The 18,624-nt window shown below is 42.4% G+C and overlaps 6 protein-coding genes across 6 annotated transcripts; 1 reads left to right on the top strand and 5 right to left on the bottom strand.

The window, feature by feature from the left end:
• Nucleotides 1–467: 467 nt before the first annotated feature.
• Nucleotides 468–1,179, bottom strand: EAE97_004205 (uncharacterized protein; the record flags this gene model as incomplete). The annotated part of the gene is made up of 6 exons (XM_038874717.1): nt 468–641; nt 715–815; nt 878–886; nt 949–982; nt 1,040–1,078; nt 1,177–1,179. 6 exons carry the CDS (start codon nt 1,177–1,179, stop codon nt 468–470), a joined length of 360 nt encoding a protein of 119 aa, XP_038734161.1.
• Nucleotides 1,180–1,359: 180 nt separating this feature from the next.
• On the top strand, nt 1,360–2,173 carry EAE97_004204 (uncharacterized protein). Its single transcript, XM_038874716.1, has 2 exons — nt 1,360–1,641; nt 1,716–2,173. The coding sequence occupies exons 1-2, from the start codon at nt 1,546–1,548 to the stop codon at nt 1,851–1,853; spliced, it is 234 nt and encodes a 77-aa protein (XP_038734160.1). The 5' UTR covers nt 1,360–1,545; the 3' UTR covers nt 1,854–2,173.
• A 317-nt stretch (nt 2,174–2,490) lies between these two features.
• Nucleotides 2,491–6,378, bottom strand: EAE97_004203 (DNA-directed RNA polymerase II subunit RPB2; the record flags this gene model as incomplete). The annotated part of the gene is made up of 3 exons (XM_038874715.1): nt 2,491–2,653; nt 2,703–3,931; nt 3,988–6,378. 3 exons carry the CDS (start codon nt 6,376–6,378, stop codon nt 2,491–2,493), a joined length of 3,783 nt encoding a protein of 1,260 aa, XP_038734159.1.
• A 1,010-nt stretch (nt 6,379–7,388) lies between these two features.
• On the bottom strand, nt 7,389–8,534 carry EAE97_004202 (uncharacterized protein; the record flags this gene model as incomplete). Its single annotated transcript, XM_038874714.1, has 2 exons — nt 7,389–8,306; nt 8,361–8,534. The coding sequence occupies 2 exons, from the start codon at nt 8,532–8,534 to the stop codon at nt 7,389–7,391; spliced, it is 1,092 nt and encodes a 363-aa protein (XP_038734158.1).
• Nucleotides 8,535–10,009: 1,475 nt separating this feature from the next.
• EAE97_004201 (uncharacterized protein) lies at nt 10,010–13,476 on the bottom strand (the record flags this gene model as incomplete). Its single annotated transcript, XM_038874713.1, has 6 exons — nt 10,010–10,532; nt 10,584–11,191; nt 11,252–11,381; nt 11,479–11,902; nt 12,445–13,007; nt 13,211–13,476. 6 exons carry the CDS (start codon nt 13,474–13,476, stop codon nt 10,010–10,012), a joined length of 2,514 nt encoding a protein of 837 aa, XP_038734157.1.
• Nucleotides 13,477–15,597: 2,121 nt separating this feature from the next.
• EAE97_004200 (uncharacterized protein) lies at nt 15,598–16,347 on the bottom strand (the record flags this gene model as incomplete). Its single annotated transcript, XM_038874712.1, has 3 exons — nt 15,598–15,672; nt 15,856–16,193; nt 16,251–16,347. The coding sequence occupies 3 exons, from the start codon at nt 16,345–16,347 to the stop codon at nt 15,598–15,600; spliced, it is 510 nt and encodes a 169-aa protein (XP_038734156.1).
• Nucleotides 16,348–18,624: the final 2,277 nt, after the last annotated feature.

The raw sequence follows: 18,624 nt of genomic DNA, 5'->3' as shown, positions 1-18,624 counted from the left end.
TTGCCATTTTGAAAAAAGTCGAGGTGGAAAGAAGAAGGTGCTTGATAGCGTTCGCGGGGCTAGATTTTTGTTGGTAAAACTAGTGACGTAGATGGAAACATGTGATTGGCCTTGAGGAGCGGAACGGGCCTTTGCTAAAAATAGTCGCATTAGACGCAGCTAAAGTCGAGATCAAGATCAATATCATTATCAATATCCACAAGATTGTATAAGATTCGTAGGTATGGATAATTTAGCATATTGAGCACATATTCTGAACCATAATGAGAAACAGAGGATATCTTTGTTGTTGAATCGCAAGCTAGTCTATACACAGGTTATCATCAATTGCCTCTTCACCACAGCGGTAACTTCAATACAACTTCCATCACGGTGGAGAACTAATAGTCTTTACCACCACAACCGTCTCCCCTTACAATTTCGCATTGCTCAGCCTCTTCCCCCAAACAAACTCAAGATTGAGTGCCCTATTTTGGTCCTTCAACACGTTGAGGTACAACAGGCTTAACATCGAAGACTGCCTTCAACAGGCCCGAAATAACCTGGCCCTCCCCCTTCTTGCCTGCCTCCTTGATCTCCTTCAACTTGATCTCAGCATCCTTGTTGGCATCTTCTTCTGCCTTCTTGTTGCCGCTCGTGTGCTAGATCCAACAAGTTAGAACCTCAAATCGTTCCTAGCTCGAGTGCTTTCCCCATTCCCCAGATGCAACGTACCTCTGCCTCAAACTTCTTGAACTCATCTTCCTTTTCCTTTCTATACGCATCAATTTCCTTCTTTGCCTCGTCTCTTGCTTCCTTTACACGTTTTGTGCGGTCTGCATCGCTATCAGCATTGCCTCATCCTGCAAACATAGTATCGTCGTAGGTATCAACTCACATTCTCTAGCTGTAGATAGAAACGTTAGCATATAATTTAAACTTCACCAACATCCTAGGATTCCATCTCACCTTTCTGAACAATCTTCTGCGCATCTCTCTCTGCCTAACCTCTCAATCAGTATCTCCATCCTCCTCTCATCATCCCAGAGCCCAAACATACATCAAGCAACGTCTGAATACCCGCCGAATTCTGTGCCGACTGTCATCTTACAATTAGCAAAGCACTCATAACCCAACCTCCATCCCATCCATGCCCATTTGACATAACCCTGACCCAGATCATCGGACTAAACATACCATCTTCAAATCCGACTGTTCTCTGCACAAACAATACAATAAGTTCAAGGAATCTTCTCTTTCAAAAATCAATCGTGTCTTCGAATCGTTATCAGCGTCGCGCAAGAAGAAAGTGGAGAGTTAACGTTGGATTTGGAGTGGTTCAAGCTTAGATAGCTCCAACAGATGCAACAAGCTCTCCTAGTGCACTGTAGAGACCCCTGTCCGGCAACTTCCGTCTGCGCCTATCGCATCGATTGCAGCTTCTCAAATCACTCCACCATTCTAGAATTTAGATATTCGTCTTCTTCGTACTGAACATTATATACTTGTAGACATTTTGAGTTACTTCTCATAATACCTATAAGGGGTTCCCGAAAAATTAGCCCAATGTCTCGCGCAGCAAAATTAACACTCTTCGGCACTTCACTATTCGCCGCCGGCACTATTGTCTTCGTACATTATGCGCAGACGGCCGAGAAAGCTGTATGTTCTACCTCTCGATTCCACCTCCGTCCCATTTCCAGTCTCAGCTGCACATATACTAAAACAATATACAGGCAATGCACGCAGGCGTAATCCGAGACATGGAACAACAGCGCATAAAAAAAGAGCGGCAGTTGGATTTCGATTTGCAGCGGGCGATGGAAGAAGAATATAGGAAGGTGCAGAATGTTAGTGATGGGACCACGAGGTGATATTGCTCTGCGGCTTCAGACGAGTGTACGTGTTCTGTTTAGGTATTACGAATCATGGTACTTGTTTGAACAATGAACGAGAGGGAGATGTATATTACAAACTTGGGTACACGGCGACAAAAATTAGGGATCAATATGTATGAGTAGGTATGAAATTGAAATGCTGGAAGTCCTAGAGTATGATTGCAGCATGTATCCATGAATGGCATGATCTAAGGGACATATTAAGTCCTGTACAAATGGGTCATAAAAAAGATTCGAGAGAATTTTTGAAGAGAACCTTAACAAAAACAAAAGAGATCAAGTCACAACATCGATCAAATTTTCAGTTATTATCTTGTTCTCTATGCCTAAAGAAAAATCTTAATATGATACAGCAGCACCATTCAATTTCACGATGCGCGCCCAATATAATGCTTTTCTGTGCATCTTCGGCACTGTGACGTAGAATATTTGGCAGAATATTTCTGCGAACGAGAAACGCAACCAAACTTCTTCATCCTATGCAAATAATTTGAATGCCCCTTCTTAATGGTCACAATCTTTCTTCCATCCCAAACGCCACGATATGCAAAGCTTTCCCCAGCCACGAAATTCATAGTCTACCCCCATCCAGTCGTAATTAGATCGTACAAAATCAGCGCACCGTAATGCCAGATCTCTTTGTGAACATTCTTGTGGCAATATTCATTGCTGCTAACTCTTGGAAAAGTAATTTAGCGGCGTACGGGATGTGAATTTGGGAAATCTTTGTCTTATTCTTGCAAGGACGACACTCGAAGGAACCAGTGTTGATTTTACTATAATTAGGTCAGTATAACTCTTTTTCCGGTTAGCACATAAACTTACGCAATTGGTGTCATGAGTCCACATATATCACAAATATGAACTCTGAAAGCATCCGAAACCTCAAACAATCTCTCCTTCAGGAAAGCACTAGCACCGTGAGAAATCATACAATCACGTTCCATCTCTCCGAAACGAAGACCGCCATCTCTAGCACGACCTTCCACAGGTTGTCTGGTTAAAATTTGTACGGGACCTCTGGCACGTGCATGAATCTTGTCGTCGACCATGTGACGCAAACGTTGGTAATATGTGGGACCAAGGAAGACTTGGGCCATCATCTTACGACCAGTGTGACCGTGGTACATAATCTCGAAACCACGAGAATGATAACCATGTGCACGGAGAAGCTTAGAGACAGAATCGACAGTGACTTCGGTAAATGGTGTAGCATCACCCTCAAGTCCACGCAGAGTAGAGACCTTACTCAATTGGCACTCGATCAAATGTGCAATTGTCATACGAGATGGAATAGCGTGGGGGTTGATAATAAGATCTGGGACTACACCCTCTCTAGTGAACGGCATGTCTTGTTGCATATATGTAATACCGATAGTACCCTTCTGTCCGTGACGCGAAGCAAATTTGTCACCAATTTGGGGGATTTTGGTAGTTCTCATTCTGACCTTGACGAATCGGAGACCTTCGGCATTGGTCGTAATAAGTACCTGATCAACAAGACCACTCTCGGTGCTTCGAAGAGGTGTAGATGCATCGCGCTTGACATGAGCTTTTGTGCGCTGACCCATTTCCTCAGAGTCAGGAGCAATTGGTGCAGTCTTTCCGATAATGATATCGGCACCAGTGACACGAACACCAGGAGCCACGATTCCATCATCGTCAAGTTTGTCATATGTACCCTGCTTGAGTTTAAGAGTATCGGATCTATAAGGCTTTTCGAATTGTTCCACAACATTCATACCAATACGCTTTTCTTGATCCGTGTAGGCTCGATAGAACAAACTTCGGAACAATCCACGATCAATACTACTTTGGTTCATAATAACGGAATCTTCTTGATTGTAGCCAGAGTAACACATGATAGCAACAATGGCGTTTTGACCAGCGGGCAGTTCTCTGAACTTTAAAAACTCCATAGAACGTGTAGTGGCGAGAGGCTTTTGAGGATAGTATAAGATATTGGCCATAGTATCCATGCGAACATCAAAGTTAGTGAGGAAAACTCCCATAGCTTGTTTACCCATAGCGGATTGATAACAGTTACGAGGAGACTTTGTAGCAATAGAATTAGCCTTGAATGAATGAATTCATTGAACTTAAAGCTTACCTGATTGTGATCCGGGAAAGGAATAATGCTTGCGCAGATACCCAAAATCATACTTGGATGAATTTCACAATGAGTCCAGACATGGGCAGTTGGATTGATAGGTGCCTTGACACGCTTGTTCAAATCACCGCTTTCATCAGGACGAATTTGATAACCAGCCTGAAGTTGTCGAGAAATGTCAAGATCTTCAGGTGTCATGGTAATCATGACGGTCTCTTCCTCCTCAGCGTCCAGATACTCAACCACACCGTCATTAATCAAACCTTGGAATCCATAGTATCCGTTTTTTACTTTATCGTCCTTATCCATATTTGCTGGCAGCATCTGATCCTCCTCCAGACGGCGAATGTGCTCCTTGTTCAATACCAAGTTACCTTTGTTGGCGCTGTCAGGGTCGTTGTCAATAACCAATAAAGGTCTGCACACTCGTCCTGCATCGGTGAAAATCTTGAACTCTCTGTCTCGAATTTCTCGAATGAGTGAAACTTCGTGAGAGATCAAGTGTGATCTACGAAGGTCTTGGACACATTTGACCAAATGAGCAGGATCTCGATGAATACCAACCCAAACACCATTGACGAAAACCTTTGTTGCGTTGGGTGCTCGAAGTGGTTCATACTCCTCCAATACTTCCATGTTTCGTTGAATCATGAACTCGACGATTGGATCACTCGGCGTACCAACTGTAACGTAACACATCAAAGCCAAATTCTTAACCAAACCACAAGCTTGACCTTCGGGCGTCTCTGCCGGGCAGACCAAGCCCCAATGTGTATTATGCAGTTGTCTAGGTTTGGCGATCTTTCCATCACGTCCAATGGGTGTATTGGTTCGGCGCAAATGAGAAAGTGTTGAAGCAAAGGTATATCTGTTCAATACTTGAGACACACCAGCGGTAGAACTTGCTGCCTTCTTCTGATCACCCCAGTTACCTGTGGCCAAAGAATATTTCAGACCGTTTGTGATTGTTGTGGATTTCACACCCAAAGTCAAATTGAACTCTCGGTTATTTTCCACGCAACGCTGCAAGTATCTGTACACATCGGTTGTTAATCTACGGAACAGATTTCTGAACAATTTTGCAAGTAAAGGTCCAGCCAAATCCAAACGCTTCTTTCCGAAATGATCTCGATCATCAGTCTCCCGACGACCAAGAGCGCATTGAAGTAACTTATGAACCATGTAACCCAAGAAGAATGCCTTTCGGGTTTCGCTACCTTCCTTTTGGGAGATATGAGGAAGCAGCTCCTTCTGCATGATATCGCGGGCATATTTGATACGCTTATCACGAGTCAAAGATGTACCGTTGCCACGCTTTCCAATGAAATCGAGGGCAACTTCACGATCTTGGATGACGAAAGCTTCCTCAATACATGGCTTCAACATCTCGAGCATTTGAGTATCATTTCGATCGTAACAAATATGGTTCAAAATATCCTCATCAGATACAACACCAAGTGCGCGAAAGACGATGGCAATAGGGATGTCTGCCTTGATATATGGTAAAGTCGACTTGACAGTTTTACCAAAACCTCCTCGGTTGCTGTCACCTTTGTCGAATAATTTGATTTGCAAAGAAGAGATAAGGCGCGAACCCTTCTCCAGCGCACTTCGGATTTCAGCCAAGTATGACACTGCACTGTTCGCTGGCTTCTTGAAGACTTGAACAATGTTGGCGGCACTACGCTCTTGTGCGATCAGAACCTTCTCACTTCCGTTGATAATAAAATATCCTCCTTGATCGTAAGGGCATTCGTTCCATCCATAGAGTTCGTCTTCGTCGAGACCCTTCAATATGCAAAATTCCGACTTCAACATCATGGGCAATTTTCCGATATAAACTTGTTCTGGAAGTGGAGCACCTTTAGGGCCTTCTGGGTCACCATCCTCATATTCCCAGACCAATCGTGTAGGATGTTCTCCGCCATTCACCATCTCAGCTTCTTGTTCGTCATCAAGCTCGTTAAGAGGAACGGGTCGCTCTACGGCGACTTGAGTACTCTTCGTCATCTCTATGTAAAGAGGACTTGAATACGTAAGATTTCGCAAACGAGCTTCTTGTGGTAACATAACTTGTGTGCTTCCATCACCTTCGGTCATAGCCGGTCGAGAAAGCATGATGGTGCCGAACTTGATTTCATATCGACGGAGGGCGATAGGATTGTCGTGGGACGAAGGTGGATTGTTTTGGTCAAGCGTGAGCTGTGAATTCTCTTCGACAAGCTCTTGCATAGTAGTTTGGACGAATTCATCGAAAGAATCGAGTTGTTGCGAAACTAGACCTTTTGCTTCGAAGAAGGAAGAGATAACCGTCCAGCAGTCCTCTGCCGTGATACCTGCATCCTCCTCTCCATAATCATCATATTCGTATCCCTCTTCGTAATCAGCCATGTTGTATTAATTTGAACTCCACTATCTGTATGCGAATCGAGTTGAGTTCGGAAGTTTGATGGGATGCGGAGTTGTAGCTGGAGTTGTCGCAAAGGCAAAGTTGAGAGCTGTCGCCTCAAACAAAAGATTGGCGCGTCCCCCAGGACCAAAAAGGACCTTAAGAACAAAGAAACAATGGCATAAAGATCATACAAAAATTAGCTGAAAAATTTGGAGACTGGCACGATGATAGTGGTTTTTTTGATGTTGAGGCTCAAGTTTCAGAATTCAAGGTGAGATTAATGAAGGTACAGAAATAATTCGAGCTGGAGGAAGCCATTCAAAGTTGCCCAGGGCATATAAGCAAAAGTGTAAGCCGTAGAATTGCAAATTAAGCTTAGCTTTTTGAGACTAGCGTGAGGCTCGGACAAACTAATAGCCGATCCGAAGAACACCCCTTTACAGTATTCTCTGGCGAACCTTGTGAATGCATCCACCACTTGTCCAGTGATTGTTTAACCAGAACCAAGCAACTTATTCTCGAGAACACTACGAGTTGATCTATTTCAAAGTGTATTCTTCGTTTTTGGAAGCTCTGTTACTTGCATAGTCTCAATACCCAGGTACCTTGATATGACTGTGTTTGATGACTAGTTTGTTGACCTCAAGTGGTGATGAGAAACGATCAATCTTGTCAATGATTTTCTAAAGTTTAGGATTGGGTTGAACGGTAGGAACAAGTTTATTTGGTAATTGGAGCTAATTTAGTGGTCTGAATATTATATGGCTGCCAGCATTGAGCCTCTGACATCAATTGGACGGACTCTAGGTTACTTTCTGACGTTTATGAATATCCTTTTTCTCTTCCATCACTTATCATTTCATTGTTCCTTGTGTACATTTATTATTTTTAAATTGAGACAATACAATGCTTCTGATTCGCAAAGATACTGTTTGACTCTTGCTTGTGTATTATTTCAATTATTCTTTATATACACGTATATATATTCATACATATTCATCAAAATTGCTTACTGTTTCAACTCCTTTGCATGCTTCTCGTTGACCAAAACATAGCGGTAACGAGCTTTTCCATCCTCCATATCAACAACAGCTTGGTTTGCCTCCGATAATGGTCTCTCCTGAATAAAAGGATGGATATTATTTTTGGCAGCGAACTCCAACATCTCACTAATATCCCTTGGTGTACCGATTGCACTACCTCCAAGCTTTACTCCCTTTCCAATGAAGGCGAACATGTTCAAAGCTGGAATGACATCCTCTGGAGCTCCAACCTGAATGAATTCCCCTTTGGTTTTTAGCAATGAAAGATATCCAGCGATTGGCATCTTTGGGCTAGAGACGGTACAAACGATCAAGTCAAGAGATCTAGCGTTCTTCTTGGCCCAATTTTCGTCTTCATCTGTAGCAATGAATTTGGTGGCGCCCATCTTCTCTGCATCGGCTTTCTTTCCGCTTGATCGGGAGATTGCCACAACCTCTTTGCAGCCGAGACCTTTGGCCCATAGAAGACCAAAATGGCCCAAGCCTCCGATACCAACTATTCCGACTCGCTTGTCGGGCCCGGCTCCGTTGTTGACAAGAGGTGACCAAGTTGTGACACCTCCGCACAACATAGGAGCTGCTTCGGCAAGAGAAAGTCCATCGGGAATCTTGATAACAAAATGCGATGGAGCACGGCAGTAATCTGCATAACCGCCGTATGACTTGGAACCATCAGGATAAACTCCGTTGTAAGTTCCAACCATTTTTGTACAATGGTTCTCCATTCCACTCGCACACTCCTCGCATTCAGGCTTCAGACAAGAACTTGATTGTGCACCAACACCGCATCGATCACCAAGTTTAATGTGCTTTACGTTTTTCCCCACTTTCACAGCAGTACCAGCTAGCTCATGTCCGACGCAAGCTGGATAATTTGTCGCGCCCTATAGCCAAATCGTTATTCCCCACTTCTATAGTCCAAGAAAAGAATTACATACCCATCCAGATCTCAATGTATGAATGTCAGACCCACAAATACCGCAGTAGGCAATTTTGATATCGACATCATCCTCCGTCCAAGTCTTTGGCTCGAATTCTTGCCATACCATTTTTCCCTTAGCAGCATCCTTATCTAACGCCATCCATCCTTCAAATTTATATGAAGATGCCATTGTTTTTGCTTTGTGTAAGTCGTCGGATGGATTCAAAGAGTCTTTTAAGTGATTTGTAAGAGAGAGGATTCTATCTGTAGCTACAGAAGCAGGAGTCTTCGTGGGTGTAGACATGGTATATGTATTCAACGATCTAATCCAGGACACTACGCCTTGGTATGATGTGTATTGTTCTGAACTCCACTTTTTGCCAACCTCTATATTTCGGCCGAAGATTCCAATCCAAGAAGTCTGGATGAAATAAAGTTATTTTAAATCCGCAAAGGGCACCAATCACATATGGTTTTAGACAGTAAGTAAACAAAAGTTCCCGTGGGAGAACACAAGAATCCTCAAACTAGTAAAAACGATGATGTCGATAGCGTTACTAGCGAGGAATGGAGTTTAGCAAACCCCGCGCTATCATAAATTGAGTTTCCCGTCTTCGACAACAGCGTCGGCTTCGTTAATAATCGGGGTAGAAGAATCTAGATATGAAAGTTATGGAGATGGAAGGAAAGACAGGTTTCCGATGAAGAAGATTATGTATTCACTTAAGGTTTTATGAGAGTTAGGATAATAAGGAGGGATAGAATTGTTTACCGATGCCGAGGTCTCTTGGCTTGAAGATAATTGTGGATCTGTGATTGATATCGATATCGACACCAGCCAATTGGATATAACTCTTGGACCCTTTGAACGATAAATAAAGGGTTTTGATCAATCAGTCCATCTAGAAGCAAGAATTGACTTCCAATAATGCTATGATTGATTAGGTTAGTTCGGATCGACACACATCATTTGGAATGCAATAAATGCCTTACTTATTGAACCGTCGAGTTCGAAAAGCAGAGAAGAAAAAAAATCTTGTCAATGGAAGCGAGTGCTTCCTATTGCAATTGCTTTCCCAGCAGCTATTGCTAATTAGAAAAGAGATACTGCCAAGTTCAGTTGATTGTAGAGCATATTCCTGACATCATTGATTGTCTGGATAGTCAATTGTGCTTTGCGGATATTCCGAGATAATTATGCATAGGGGATTCTCCCCACAAGCACGACCTGGTAGTTTTAGGTTTTTGTAGACAGCCTTAATTCCGTGTCTAGGTTTTCGAGTGGAACATTTTTGAAGGAATTCTATGTGATTCAATTGTTTTGTACGCAGGAGCTATATTCGTTGCCTTAGTTGAGCCTTTAGACTCTCTTGTGTTTCTGATGTTGTCTGCAGCTTGTTGTCAAAATGGTGTCTATGTGAGGTTTGATGAAGAATAGATGAAAATTGAAAGAGAGGAACTAGTATTTGGTATTAGCTATGAATAGGTGTTTATAGAATCAAAGAAACAGCAAGTTTAAATTACCATTTCAATGTTTTCAATGTGGTTTTCCAGTCCCCTGAATGCAACAGAAAATAAAACGCCGCTTTGAAGACAATATTCATCTCAAAATCTATCTGAATGTCAATCTATCTCTCTTAATGATCTTGACAATACCCTGACGTGTCACTTATGACAAGCACAATCACACCACCCATAAAAAACATGCGTCGAACGAGACTCGGCTTCCTGAGCCCAGCGATGTTCTTCAAGTAGATTATCCCGATCCTCCTTAGCCTCATCTCTCCCTATCGGCCAGCCATCCACAGCTTTCTCGATCATCTTCAACAGCTCTGCTGGCAATTTTCTTCCTAAATTATCCTTTCCAAAGACTTCACTAGTCCACCAATCACGTCTTTGCGGTGGCACGTTCCGGGTCGAACAAATTCGATAATACGAATCTACCAACATAAGTTTGATAAATTTCGCATTTCCCGGTTCTGTAAGACTACTTCTCGTAAAAGGCTCGAGCCTATATTGCAACGCGTTGGACCAACTCAATAATCGTCCTTCCTTCACAGTTATTGAGCCCAAATCCTGAGTAGCAGAAGGAAAATAATAACCACCCTCATCGTCATAATACCCATCTTCCTTAGTGACAACATTGTTCCAGAAAAGATCAACTTCCGAACGATGGTATGCTGATTCACTGAGACAAGTTTTCTGTCGAAAAGAAATTTGCATATTTGCTATATTCTACACATCGTAGAAATATATAGATGTAGCAGCAATATGTTCACTCTGTGTCCCATCGACATCCCAATCACTTCCTGAAAACTTCATTGAAAATGGATTATTTCGTTCACCTAGTTCGATACTTCCAATCTGCACAAAAACTTGCAGTCCTTTTTCCCGAAAACTTTCCTGTAGAGCAATGCTGTAGAATTCGTGGTCACTGTCAAAATCCTTGTGCTTTGTTCCTGAGCAACATGCGTACTCGGGAAGACCTTCCCATACAGCTTTATCTGCAGTAAACTTACCACTTTTCCCTTCTTTCCATTCTTCATATGTGAATGCAGCTCCTGGTTCAGGATGTTTGAGGTCGTTCTCATGCGACCTCTCGATCAGTGCTGAAGGTTTTCCTAGTTCCTCCTCTAGATCTACTGTGCCGTATATTCTAATTCGGGTGGGAACGCGTCCGTGCTCGCCTTTCAGCAAACAATCATTCCAAGGCTCTATGACTAATTGTATAAGCTGTTCGATCATGCTGTATAGTCCTTTGTTTTTGATAGGGTGTAGATTGTTGATGTAGGAGGTGATACGCACGGAAGTGTCAGAAGTCCCATCAAATTCCACCTCGCATGGGAGCTATTGGTAGTTTGTTGACCAGCGGTAGAGTTTTTCATCATTATAGAAGGAAAAGCCCACCCTTTTCAGTTCTCGAGCAGCACCTGCCACATTGCTTCCCTTGGGATGGACTTGTGGAATTTCAGTAGTGATACCACGTCCGTATGAGTTGGAAAAGTCGTTCAGACCAACTTTCCTCCATTCAGTAAAACTTTCGCCTTCCGTAAACGAGCGCAAACAATGATGGATCAACAAGATTAACAACTTGTTTATCTCGACAAGAATTCTGCACGTCATTTTTGTCGAACTGAGCGCGCAGTTCCTCGATAGTCATGTTGAGCTCTCTCATTAGCGCTTTAGATACGAGAGTATCTGATTTGGAAACACAAGCTCCGGCGTCCAAAGCAAGAACACGATTTGTAGTACGAAACAATCTCGCCTTGTCTCTCAACTCAGCTAAACACCACTCCCAAGCTTTCTCACTTATCAATTTATGTTTCATGGCTATTTCGTGCCATCTTGCAGTATCTTTGTCATTGAAAACATCTATGTGCCAGTTAGGCATATCAGTCAAGAGATTGGTGAGACCTATCATGGCCAGCTCTCGAGCTGTCAGACGAGGCTTATGTTCCCACCCTTCTTCCCAATCATCTGATCCTTGGTGAAATCGCGAACCTTTGGGTAGTTCGCTGAATAAAGATATATCACCATGTCCGGGAATCTTGAGAGGACCTTGTCGGCTGTTATCCATGGTGAACTCACGAATGTGATTGTTTTGATTCATTGTTATTGCTTTTGATACCACGTTACCTACACAGTATCAAATGCTGTGATCGCAGAAAAAATAATAGACTATGAGGGAATGAAATGGAGAATTTGCCTTTGGACATCAATTATTTTGCATCAACGGATTTCCTCTCATTTATACTATTACATTAGCCCAGATGACTCATCGGGAGGGATTGGAGCCTAAAAGTTGATACTGTATGATGGGTCATTACCGCGGTATTGGCATAACAGATTTGCATAAAAGAATATAGGTATTCACAGATATGTACAGAAGGAGCTTTGAATCTTCGCAAATTCCCAGATTGGAAAATAACTGCTCAATGTCCCATTTCCCAGATATGCAATCGACCATCGCGAAACATGATTTTGCCCAACACGTCAACGGCCAGGAAGATGAGAAAAGCTTGAACCTCGGACATGATCCCACAACCACGACTGTCGTTATGGAACCTAGATGTTACCCATTCGATCTCATCAAAGCATACGAAATGGATGTGTCAAGAAGCGGACTAACTTGAACAACAATAATTTAAACTTCCTCATTTCGTAAATTGCTTCAGGTTCATGCTCCTCCTCTAATGATGGCCTTCGAATAACAAATGGCAGCATTGTGTTCTTACAATAAAGGCCAACAGCATGTTCCAATGCCCATGGCAAATCCACCTGGAAATTTTCAACATTCTTGACCCACACCAAAGGGTACAGGAGGGACGTCTCCAAACGGCGACCTGTAACATCGTAGAAGGTGATATGTAAATCCTTCAACCTTTTCACTCTCGAGAGTAAGTCGCAAATGTAAACCAAATGTTTAGCTTGCCATCTTGCAAGTTCTTGATCCTTCTCTTGTTGCTTCTCGAAGGCGGGGGAGCCCTTGGGCTCATAGTGAAAACATGTGTAGATTGGATGCTCTATTTTGTGGGAAACGCGGAGAGACCGAATGTCATCAAGTTGTAGCTGTGGAACATTCTCGAGAAATTGAGTCGCGCATTGAAGCCCAATCAGATCAAAAGTTGCAAATGTGTAAATGACATATATGAATTCAGCATTTCTAAATGGTACAATTATCATTAGTCGAACTATCCTGCCAGTTTATTACATCGGTATATTACTTACATATACTTGCAACTCAATAGAAGCGAAATCAAATTCTATGGTCTAGGGGCCGTTTTCCTCCATGATTGACATACCGCTCTCACTATCCCAATTTGATCACTGGAGCCACCCACTCCCCAGCTAAATGGATCTATGCACTTTGTATGTGCAGATTGCCAGCCGCCCCAATGTTCAAGACCAACATGGCCTTCTGGTCCAGCGATACAAGGCAGAAGTACTTGCTTAAAATGCTTTGGATTCTGGCTCCCTGGTCGTACATCTGTCACTGCGATGTGCAAAATCAGCCCAAGATCCACGACTAGTTGCTCATATACTGATCTACGAATATCGAAACATAGTTTAGAAAGAAAACCACTCGATAGCTGTTGATCCGGTCCAGAGGATTCGGAAGCTTCTACTGCCATGTTGAAGGCATGAGGCCTTGCCATATTTGCTTTTCGTAATTCTCAGCCTCGGTGTGACTTGTTTTGATGATGCAATATTAAGAGTCTGGAAAAGAAATCCGGTGGTGTGGTTTAGTGATATTTAGGAGGCGAAAAAGACGAGTAACATAATCAGCAGAATTTCAGGAATTCGGTCGTTAGGTGATCTCATATATCGAAAGATTCGAAAATTTCACTTTGGCTAGCCTAGTTGCCAATATCATGCTGCGTGTTTCCGGCACGGAATAATCTCACGAATGCTAGGAGTAGAGAGACAGTTTTACAATCAAGATTAGACATAGAAAGTAATAGAAACAGCAAGATATAGTATTTGAAAGTTCCATCAGTTTAAGAACTTAGAAGGGAAAACATTACACTTGCCAAGAGACGTAGTAGACTTGAATGCTACAGTAGCCAAAGAATACAGAAAGAATAAAATAATATAATATACATACGCATAAATAAACGCACACATAGATAGAGACACAAATTATAAGCACACAACACACTCTCCCTCGCTCCCTCGCATCCTCAAACGTCAGAAAAGGCACTTAGATACTCAAAACCCATCCCCTTTCCCACAACTACAAAACAGCAACTGCACACGCCTAATCATACAAAAGGAAGAAAGAAAGAAAGCAACTGTATACAAATGGCTTCAAACTCAAGGCTCAAGAGCGAAGAATTCCCTTACTAGCTATTGCGAAAATTCATCGACTCCAATCCTGCCTCTTCACACCAACTGTCCATATCTCCACCCCCAAAACCATCCATCTATCAACCTATCAACAGAGAAGACAAAATACCAACCTACTACCCTCCCCAAGAAACCACCTCCAACTCATCTCAACTACCTCATCTTATCCAACTCATCTCAACGCTACCCCAAACCAGCCCCTCCCCACTCTGTAAACCACCAACTCCCATAAACCCTTATCAACCCTCGCTCACCAATCGATCAACAATTACACAATTAATACCACATCATGAATACGCCAATTCCCTAATTTCTTACTTCACTTTTCTCACAAACACAAACACAAACAAAAAACAACAAATCTTCCGAGACAAAGTTTTCTTCAAAACCAAATTCAACAATGAAGGCACTCGTGCCGGGAGGATAAAAGAAGTTGACTTACTAGCGCTTGAAAACTCACACTAAACCGGCTACCGAATAGAAATCACCAAAGAACTTTATTTGTTGTAAGGTTGCATTTACATTCCCGAGACTTTATGTAATTTAGAGAGAGAGAGAGAGAGAGAGTCGAAAAGAGACTTCTCACTTATCGGACATGACTACGAGTGATAACTTTCTAGCCCCCTCCCTCAACATTGACGTCACCATATAAACCTTAAAAGGAGTGGCCGTGATAAAATAGTACTTGCAAAAAAAAGGCTAAGAAAAAAAAGACTACAAACAGAAGTGAGAAATCGCATAGAAAAGGTAAAATAGCAATTAAGAAGTAAAGGAATAATTTTAGGAAATACTTCTTCGAACAGAGATCTTGTACTCACCCAAAGTTTCAAAGCTGCAATACATCATTCACGGGGGTCAAGGACAGCCAACTAGCAAGGCCACAACAAAAAGACAGAAACATTCAGCAATCATGCAAAATGCTAAATTGTAAAAAAAAGCGGATATGTAATTTGACTCAAAAACTATATAACAGATCGACCCTATCTCTCCCATGAAAGATAACCCTAACTATATTACCACCCATACACCCAAAGTCAACCACCCCTTTAATTGCATCAAAACCATCAAAACTCCTAATAGCCACTAGGAAATAGAGATAGATGGGCCTGAGAACGCAATTGATGGAATGGAAGTGAAGATGTTAAATATGCTAGTTCCTTACGCCCGCTAAAACCCATAATGTAAACGAAGAGAATTAGTATGTTGAGCGGGTGAGTAGAGGTGATCTCAACCCGAGATGTATTATCGCTAGTGGCTAAACACGACTTTGGGGAAACCTAGATTACCGACATGGATACCATGTAAAATAGAGTTCGATGGTCAAAATGACGATCGAGCAGGTATGTCTCTTGTCCCTCCGTGTATAATCTCGGGCGGGATGCGTTTTTCAGGAGAGAATTGGGTGCCTAGATACCCTTGATGACTTGGGTTCGCTCGGCATTTAGTTGAGCTGCATTTCGGTCATGACATTCCTTCTTGCACTATAATGAGATGAGTCAGCCCACAATTCCATCTTCGCACATTATTTCTGAGAGCACATCTCCTAATCCAACTTGCCACCATTGAATCTGTTCTTCCATTCTAGATCCATCGAATGCCTCTCGGGGTACAGATTCCCCAGCACTGGACCCAGGAGATACACCATCGGAGATAGGGCAACTCACGTCTTCTAATTTCACACACTTGTGATCCTCCAACATTCTATGCTTCCCACAGAACTCTCCTTCACAAAATCCACAGTGTCCTACAATTCTTTGTGCTGCCACCCCGCAGTCCTTGTAATTGCACCTAATCTTCTTAGGTGGCATACCGCCTCTTAGTGTTCCTGCAACGTGGATTGTCGAGTCTCGAGTAATGTTATTCGAGGTGAGAGTTGAAGATGGTTGTAGATGTCTTCCAGCGTGTACGAGACGAAGTGATGACGATGGCGAGGATGTGCGGATAGAGAGGAGATGGGCGAGGTTCGAAATGGTGGTATCTTCGGGAACGGTTATGGGTATAGCTAAATAGTGAGTTAGTTGGAAACTTTAAGAATGAATGGATTTGGGAATAAACATACTGTCGCCGGACAAAACCTTAACAAAGATTTGCATTGATTCCGATTGTAATTCTGGAGAGGCGGACCTGGATGAAGTGGCGCTTGAAGGAGTATACATGATGGATGATTAATGGTATGTAAGTTAATTGAAGAGGAGTTGAGTATTATCAATGAGATTAATGATGAAAGGGAAGAGTTGTATTGATGAATGGAGAAAGGGAATTGTTGAATGGAATTGGAAATGATTATGAAAAGAAGATTCGGTGTCTTAGTTGTATTCGTTGTACTTGTATTCGTAAGAAGAAAGTAATCGAAGGTTCTTGGTGACAATGCGATTGGGTGTCTTGTGACGAGGACCGGAGACGAGAACGTAATCTACCGCAAGTATTGGTACTGGTGACTATGACTGTGACTGGGAATGGGACTGGGACTGGGACTGGGACTGTACTAAAAAAGTCTTATCTGGAGGCGGGAGTCGAGGCGGTATCGGGTTATTGGATTGGGTTTGATTTCGATAGTCGGATTATCCTTTAATGCAACTGTTTGTTGTCGACTTCTTATTCCTTGATGGGGTGATGAAAGAAGATGGATTTGTTTCGTTCGGTTTGTGAGTTGTGATAAAGTGGTATGGAATGTGATTATCGAGGGGGAATATATATATATATCAATGAGGATTTTAAATATGAATATATATAACACATATAATAAATACCTTACACATGGCTGTAAACTCACAAGACTGGCTTGGCTCCATTCAGAGAGGCCAGCCAGGTATGTACGATGAATGTATGCCATCATATCATACCGGTACAATCATTTCACTTGACTGACTTGAGAGATGGATTGAGAGTTAGTATGATTAATAATTCAACACCGGCGTGAATCTAAGGGTGATCTAAAAAGTCCCCTAGATCCACTTTTCCGTGATTGAAAGCATGTGCTAGCTGCTGACTAGCCGAGCTAGCCTTATAGAGCACTAGCTTCTATACTAAAGACACACCTTAACCTTTTACTTCCGCACTCTCCATGTACGATCAAGTCTCCTTGACTCCTCTCTCTCTCTTTCTCCACTCCCATGAATTCGCCTCACTTCCTCTTCATAATGTCAAAACGCTCAAGGACATACCTTGACATGGAACGATTGATATATATCAATACATCATGCTTTCATCCCTATATCATTATCCGGTCTAGAGTATGGATGCTTCACATACTCTCGAGACTCTTTATTTGGAACCTATTAATCACCCATCCGGAATCTCATAAGGACTTTAAATTACAGTACCGATCATCATAAATTGGTGGTTGGCACAAAATGATCATCTCTCATACTACCGGCAGAGGAGCATCTCCGAGAAAGTTCATGGCGTAGAACTGAATCGCCAATTCCATCTATCAAGCGTACCTAGGCAATTTGTATTACGGCACTTGATTGAATGAAAGACCAGATTCCAGAAAATGCCTTGCTTATTATATCGAATTCCGGATTAGCTATTATTGATTACATACTCTCTCGTATATACCGTACTCTATTTACCACCGACTGCTCCTCCTCGTACCATCGATGGCATCCATCTATCTAACCACGCGATTTCAAGCCTCGGAAAAGTATTGTTACGGCATTTCTTGACGTATATGGGTACCCTCTTCCAAAAAGAGGCCCTAAACCCCGAAGTGAAGTTTACCAGGAAAAGCAATTCCGCCTTATCTCTCATCAATGGCATCACACTACTAGCCACTTCGCACAATCTATCTCGAGCTCTCTACCAAATATCTCACAACTTTCTGAATCTTCTGAGTACCGGTTTGATTAGACAGATCAAGGAACCTAAGGACGTCTGTTCTTCTCTGTCATATCCTCGACTCAGCTACATTCGAAACATGGCTCCTAGGATGAAGCAATTCAGAAACAACTTCGAACTATGCGATGCTTGAAATCATGAACATTTCTCCTTCATCCGACTGAGTGGATTATGAAGCATTCAGCCACCCTGACTCATGCCACGCTACGAGGCTAGGTAGCTGGAGGTAGGTAGGTATCCATAAGTAAATGGATGGATCCATTTACTCCATACGCCACTAGCCACCACACCACACCAAAGATGTAGCCACAAGTGTTCGATTGTTCGATTTTTCGATTAACATTCTCTTAGCTTGCAAGCCAAACGGAGTACATCGGCGTTGAATCGCCATTGACCCTGTGGAGTACATCAAACTTTATTCACTACTCGAGTACAGTCAAAACCATATACTTTTGCCACATACATCATATGTTTGATAATCAACCAACTTTGAATCAATTTTTTCAGAGGTTTAACAAGACCATTCACGAGAGTACCAACATACTACAACCCTCTACCGGTACTCCACACCCAAGGCATCCTGACTCACTACC

This window comes from Botrytis byssoidea (genome assembly GCF_014898295.1).
Source record: "Botrytis byssoidea strain MUCL 94 chromosome Unknown BBYS_007, whole genome shotgun sequence".
NCBI classification, from domain to species: domain Eukaryota; kingdom Fungi; phylum Ascomycota; class Leotiomycetes; order Helotiales; family Sclerotiniaceae; genus Botrytis; species Botrytis byssoidea.
This window is presented reverse-complemented; position numbering and strand designations above follow the sequence as displayed.